We start from the raw sequence: 6,789 nt of genomic DNA, 5'->3' as shown, positions 1-6,789 counted from the left end.
GGAGAGAGAAGGAGTCTCAATACCAATACCAAGACAATTTTGGGGTGTATTTGCATCACCTACTCCTGCAGGTGACAGTCTAAATGCAGTGTTAGCAGCAAAGCCCCAAGTGCAGATGCAAGCCCTGGCACATGGAAGTCATGGGCACATTACTGCTGTGCTAACAAGAGGGTGCCCATGGTGCTGGGCACTCCCAAGTCCCACCTTGAGATGCTGCCCTTGGTGCTGCTGTAACCACAGCTTCAGAGAGTGGTGGTAGAGAGATGCCCCTAGCACTTCCATCACTGTGGGAACAAGATATGCACCAAACAATAGCTCATTTCTGTCTTAAGAGAAAGAGAAAAAAGAAGGAAAAAAAAAAAAAAAAAAGGCAGAGAAATCCAAGCTTGTTTGCTTCATACAGCTCTTTGCAGCTGCCATCTGCAGGCACTGCCACACAAGAGAACATTAATAACCAAACTGCAGTGCCTGCAAATGAGGGTAAAAACATGGTGTGTAGGAAGGAAATGATGCCAGGCCTGCTGTGGTTAACAAGAGTCTTTCTAGTTACTCCACTGGGCTTTGGATCACTCCGTATTAAAGTGCCGTCTGTATTTCGTGCATGGGGTTGTAAACATTATGGGCCATCTCAGTGCTAATTAGCCTTTACAAATTGACAAATTAAGAGCTTGAAGTAGCACAATTCCCTAGAAGAAAAATCTCTAAAACTCAGGATTATGTTGCTAGTTCCAGTTACTTTCATCAGTGTTGTTTCAGTGCTCGTTCTTGATGCTCTGCTTTCTGCTCTGTTCTAAAGAGCCCTGAAACAGAAGCTGAAAAGATTATAAAATCTGGTTGGTTTGTTTGGAAGGTTTTTTGCCTTTTCAAAATCTCCAGGTTATTTCATATATTGAGCTTGATGGAAAACGATTTCCTAAAATTTAGCGAAAGCATCTTTCAAAAAGCCATTCAAATTAAAATCAAGGTAAGCAAGGCAGTTGTGCTTAATCACAGAGCGAAAGCAAGCAATGTCCACTTTAAAAAGATTTCCTTGGCTTAATGTCTCCGTAATGAGCTTCTAATTCAACTCCTTATTACAACAGAACAGCTTGAAATTCTAAGGAAAACTGCGAGATTTGTAAAGAGGGATTTCAAATGTGTTTGCAATGCCTTTCCCAGTGTGTGTATAAAGCATCTGTGTATTTTTTTAACCAGATTAGCTTACTGAATGCTGATGAGCAAAATGATACTCACTGTTTCACAGCAGGAGTACATTCAGAAACTAGAGAGGCCATAAGCTCTTTCTTCCTTCTCCCCCTGGCCCATCTGCACTGCCTTGCAGCACATACATCTCTGGCCTGGCCAGGTGCAGTAGGATGAACAGGGCTGAAACTGCCCCCAGAAAGAAACTGCTGCTTCTCTGGCTGATCTGGGATGAATATCAAAGAGCTTCTCATGTCGTCAAGTGTTCTGGCTGGAAGAAACCTCTTCAGCACAAATGTCTGCTGTCAGAACATTTTCCCCTACATTTATCTATTACCTATTTTCAGATCAGACAGAGGCGGAAGAGACTGGAAGTCATTAGGTTGATTATAGCTTTTATCTCCCTCATTCTATCAAAAGGTGAATGCCAAAGGAAAGTGTTTCTTCCCCAAAACTCCAAAAGAGAGCACTTGCCACCCCACACTTGACAGCCTTTCTTTTACTGGTCAGGCAGTGCTCACACACAGCTCCACAGCAGCAGCCCCGACCACCCGCTGTCTACTGGCACACCCAGAAGTGCTCCTGAAGGCAGTATCAAAGTCTCTGGCTGTCTCTGGAGATCAAAGCTGATGGCAGCATTACCACACATCAAAATCGGCTCCTGAAGGAACGAGCAGAAAGGTTTTTGGCACTGACATGACTACGATGAACTCCGCTCTGTTAGCTGGAATCATGGTCACCTGGCTGGAGGGTCAGCGAGCTGGGGTTAGGAGAGACAATGGCAAGAGCACCTTCCAATGTCCCTGTTGTTGGCCCTCTAAGAAGTGGTGGCAGGTCTTAATGTTCTGCTTGGAGGAGTTTCCACCACACACTGCGTTTCCAGCTCACGTCGCTACAGACTGTGCTGCAGGCTCCAAGACACACTAACTTTGGGATCACACCACGATGTTGGGTTCAAAAAGCATAAAGTGATAATTTCTGCCCAGTGCAGCTGCCCATAGAGAGCAGAAGAGCAGCCAGGCTGCCAAGGCTGCTATTCCCTCTGCTCGGCCAGCAGTGAGGAGAAAACGGCAGTGAGGAAGGGAATGGTGCCATGCAGACACAGCACACCCCTCCGATGTCTGCAGAGCCCTCATCCACGCGTGGCTCACCAAGCTCACAAACCTTGTGCAGAGGTATTTGAGAGAGTGCGAGTGAGCTGGTGCCATCGCCCCGCACATCACTGACACCATCGGGAAGGGGAAAGCCCTGCACAGGGAGGGCAAAGCTCGAAGCAGCCCCCAGCAACCTCACTTCCTGGCTGCAGCTGAGCCAGCTCCATGGGAAGGGCACTTCATACAGCCTGAGGCTGTTCTTCATCATGGCCCTAACCAAGGGGGGTTACAAGATTATTGCTAGTCCTCTACCCTGCATTGTGTGCTAGGGACTGGTATTTTATTCATCCTTGTTTCTCCGTGTCCCCAAATCTACGCTGCCAGCAATATCTAAAACAGATAGGAAGGATCCTTGTAGTTTACATAAGGAGGTCTGTCTGTGCTAAGAATTCCTTGGCCTTTAACTCCTGTCACAGAGATAAGATATTTTGGGGACTTGACCTCTGCCTCTCCTTCTCCAGTAGGGATTTAGTTGGTGGGGAAGCCACCTGGGGAACTCCTGCTATGACTGAGCTTTGAGGACAAACATCAGGAACCAGGACTGATTAAAAGTGGAAATGACTTACAGTGTTACTGCACGAAGGAAACGCACTCCCACCAGCTCTCATCTTTACAGCACCACGCTGGCCATAATGCAGTTTGTAGTGGGTCCAATTTTCTTCTTTCTCCAGGCAAACATTTTCTTCAGCTCCCCCCTGAAGCTGTCATGGAGCCAGGCATAGAGGAAGGCATTGGTACAAGCAGACATCATCGCAAACCAGTGGCAGAGCAGCTGGATGAAATTGAAGTACTGCTTGTCAATTAAGCTGATGTCTATGTCCTTGATCATGTTGAAGATGTGCAGAGGCAGCCAGCAGACTCCAAAGGCTGCCACCACTAAGACAAGCAAGCGAAAAGTCTTTCTCCTCCTTGCTCGGTCCCACTCAGCCTGGCCCTGGGTGACATTGCCTGGGACCACACGGTTCTTCAGCTTGACTGAGATCCTCAGGTAGGACAGGGAGATGACGGCCAAGGGCAGCACATAGGTGATGATGAGAGTGCTGTAGGCATAAGCCAAGCGGTCTCTTTTCATGTGGAACCAAAACTCCTCGCAGATGGAGAAGTCCAGCTCTGGGAATTCTGCGTGGTAAGTGTGGACCAGGGCTGGGGCAGCCAAGGTGCAGCTCAGCAGCCAAATAGCAGCCAGGATGTACGCACAGATAGGGATGGTGAGCCTCCTCCGGAAGGGGTGTACCATGGCGTAGTACCTATCCACAGCTATGACAGTCAAGGTAAAGACAGACACGAACACGGTGACAGGCTGCATCAGGAAAACGAAGTAGCACATGAAACGCCCGTACACCCATCCTCTGGGCTCAAAGGCATATGCAAGTGTCAGGGGCACGCAGGTTGCACACATGAGCATGTCGGAGAAAGCCAGGTTGCCCACCAGAAAGTTGGTCACATTGTGCATTTTTTTGGTTTTGCAGATGACATAAATGAGAAGGTAATTCCCAATGACACCGATAAATACCACTAGGGAGTAGCAGGGGATGATGAGTGGCTTGAAGGACTGAACAAACTGGAGCCCTGAGAATAAATTGCTGGCATTGCTATGAATTGCAGAGAGGAAGCTTCGGGAGGTTAAATTGTCCGAATTCATCATTTCCCTCCTTTTGTCGTCTGCCGTCAGCTGAGTGAAGTAGTTACCACTGCACTACTCTCACACTCAATCAGTCTGGATAATGAATGGATTACTGGCTGTCCAGAGGTTGCCACATGGGTAGTAAACAAGCATCTGTAAAAGCAAAAGGTGAAGTTGTAATCCTCGAGAGGCAGCTTTCAGCAATTCCTAAGAAAAATCAAATACAGCCAATTTCCATTAAAGTCCTCCTGTATTTACCATTAAATCTAGGTCTTGACAGCATGCCACTTAATAAACATTTAATGCAGGGAGTACTTACTGCTGTGTTTTTTTAATCCCATATGATTTTCCTGTGGATGCCAAGAAGTGCCCTAGATGTCTGGCTTCTGCAAATCCAGGAGCGTGTGTGTGTGTCAGAGAGAGAGAGAGAGAGAGAATATATGAGTGAGAAAGAGGGTGATGCGCATTTACAAGCTAAGTGGAGATCAGTGTTTTTAAATAGTCTTCACTACTAGGTCATGACAGATTTGTGTATAAGCTTTTATCCCTATTGGCTGCCCTGGGTATTACGTTGCTCTTTGCGTGTCTCTTACTGATAGTAATTAGTTCTTGAATATCCTTTCAAGAATTTCCTTCCTTTCCCAATGCATTTGTAATTGCCCCTCTCAGCTGAAAATCAATTTACATTCATTAATACAAACCTGCACAGTGTCTAATCCTAGATCCACTTTGCCACGATCCTCACAGTGTCCAAACAGCTACCTGTGAATTTGCTGCTATAATGTGACCGTAAAATGGAATTTTAATAAGATGCTGAAGCCAAATAAATGTTTATACCACTAGAGGGACTCAGCTACGTATCTGGTGAATGAAGTTATGGTCAGAAAGGTGCACGTAGCACAAAGGATCTTCTTTCCTGATGCTGGTAAAATGTTTGCTCACCCATTGTGAGTATTTTCAGTGGAGTTTACATATCCTTAACAGTAAAAACATACAAAGATCTCAAGGGAAATATTAACATCCAAATGGCTTATCTGTAAAGGCTCAACTGAATTACAGAAAATGGTTACTAACACTTCAGCTGCTCAAATATATTTGGGGTGTTTCTTTACTCCTGCAGTATATTTATAGTCAATAAAACCTCCATACCAGACAAGTGCTAACCATTCTGTAAAACAGTGAATATTTAATTTCTGTGGTTGAGGCATTAGAAAGCAAAAAATGAGGATAGGCACACAGAGAACCAACATTTAAGCAGACATCAACATCAGACTTTTACTTGTTGCCTTAGTTCTCCTTTAACTTCCCACCATTTGAACCACTTTGGACCTCTGATGATGAAAAAAATAATAATAATAATAAAAAAAAAAAAGTCAGAAAGACTCCATGGCATCTATTTACACCAGCTAGAGAAATTAAAAAAAAAAAAAAAAAAAAAAAAAAAAAAAAGAGAGAGAGAAAGAAAAGGAACAGCCTAACAGCTTCTTTCTTCAAAGCAGAGAACATTGCAAGGCACTCAGGGGATTTAGACACAACTTCAATGGGCAGTTTATGTCCTAATCTCCTAGACTACTCTAAGAAAATATTGACTTGTCCTTTCCTATAAGGCTATCCATCTCTTGATTTGATGGGAACTGTGACTGACAAAAATAAATAAATAAATAAATAAATAAATAAATAAATAATTCATAATTCTTTCCCTCATCTTAAATCAGGAGTTAATCTTCTGTAGCCTTTGTTCAGACCCAAGATGTTCTCCCACAAATACACATGATGGATGCATTTCAAACCTAGTAAGTGCTGATTTTGTGCCACTGCATTTATGGTTATATTATGCTGCGGACTGGAATATGGCCATACTTCTAGCCCAAGGGAAGAGCAAGAGTGTAACTGAGGTGCTCAGAAGTGCCATCCTTCACTTTATGGACATAGTAACCTACCCATGACCCATACAAAAAATAGGATGTTATATCCCTCTTCAGAGTCCAATCTCACATATCTGAGCTGGAGGGGACCCAGAGGAATACAGCACCCATTTGTCTCTATATACCCTAACCCAGAACAGCAGAGAGACCTGAGAGTAGTGATTGCAAAGAGGTGATGAAAAAGGAGATTCCCACTGTTTTCACCATCCCATGCAACCATTATATTTGCTTGTAAGCAGAATGCCACAAAAGTATTTCTTAACACTCATAAGTACATTTGGTTTACTTACTGTGGGAGAAAACTGATGTAAATCCTACTGAGGTCAAGATGAACCTTTTATCTGATTTCAGTGGGCTTTGGACCTGGTCTCTTGTATAAGCCGAAGAGGAAAAATGAACAGAGAGCATTTGTAAATAGCCTGCATACTGCCCACATCCTACTGGAATGTTAATGCTTATGCTAGGAAAGAAGTCTTGCAATAATGTCAGTGCCCACATAATATTTGAAAATCACATTTTAAACTAAGTAACCTTCCTGTTTCATTCTGAAAAGCTGTAGAGTAGATCCAATGAATATCCTTATTATATTCCTATGTGAAAAAGGTTTATGCTTTGCTGTATGAGAATAAAAATCAAACAAAGTATCATCTAAAGTAGCTCCCAAGGTCACCTTAATATTGAAGTCACAGAAACTTGTACACAAGCTTAGAAGTTCCTTTATTTCAAGCTGTATCAAGCAGTTTTCCTGCATTTTCTCTAATCTTTACAAGTATTTTCGTCACTTCTGAAGCCAGTAACTGGTACACCTTCTGTCTGAAGGTTTCCACCCTGTTTCTGTTAGTGATTTTCTACTTGATTTTGCTCCAGGCAGAAAATTTCTTCAGTTCAGCTGTATTCTAAAGCC

General features: G+C 43.6%; 1 protein-coding gene across 1 annotated transcript; it reads right to left on the bottom strand.

Moving 5' to 3' along the window:
* Positions 1-2,946: 2,946 nt before the first annotated feature.
* Positions 2,947-3,996, bottom strand: PRLHR (prolactin releasing hormone receptor; the record flags this gene model as incomplete). The annotated part of the gene is made up of 1 exon (XM_082764371.1): positions 2,947-3,996. Exon 1 carries the CDS (start codon positions 3,979-3,981, stop codon positions 2,947-2,949), a length of 1,035 nt encoding a protein of 344 aa, XP_082620497.1. The 5' UTR covers positions 3,982-3,996.
* Positions 3,997-6,789: the final 2,793 nt, after the last annotated feature.

Source organism: Aythya marila (assembly GCF_965140915.1).
Source record: "Aythya marila genome assembly, chromosome: 7".
NCBI lineage: Eukaryota > Metazoa > Chordata > Aves > Anseriformes > Anatidae > Aythya > Aythya marila.
Note: the sequence above shows the minus strand (reverse complement) of the source record. Positions and strands in the feature narration are given on the sequence as shown.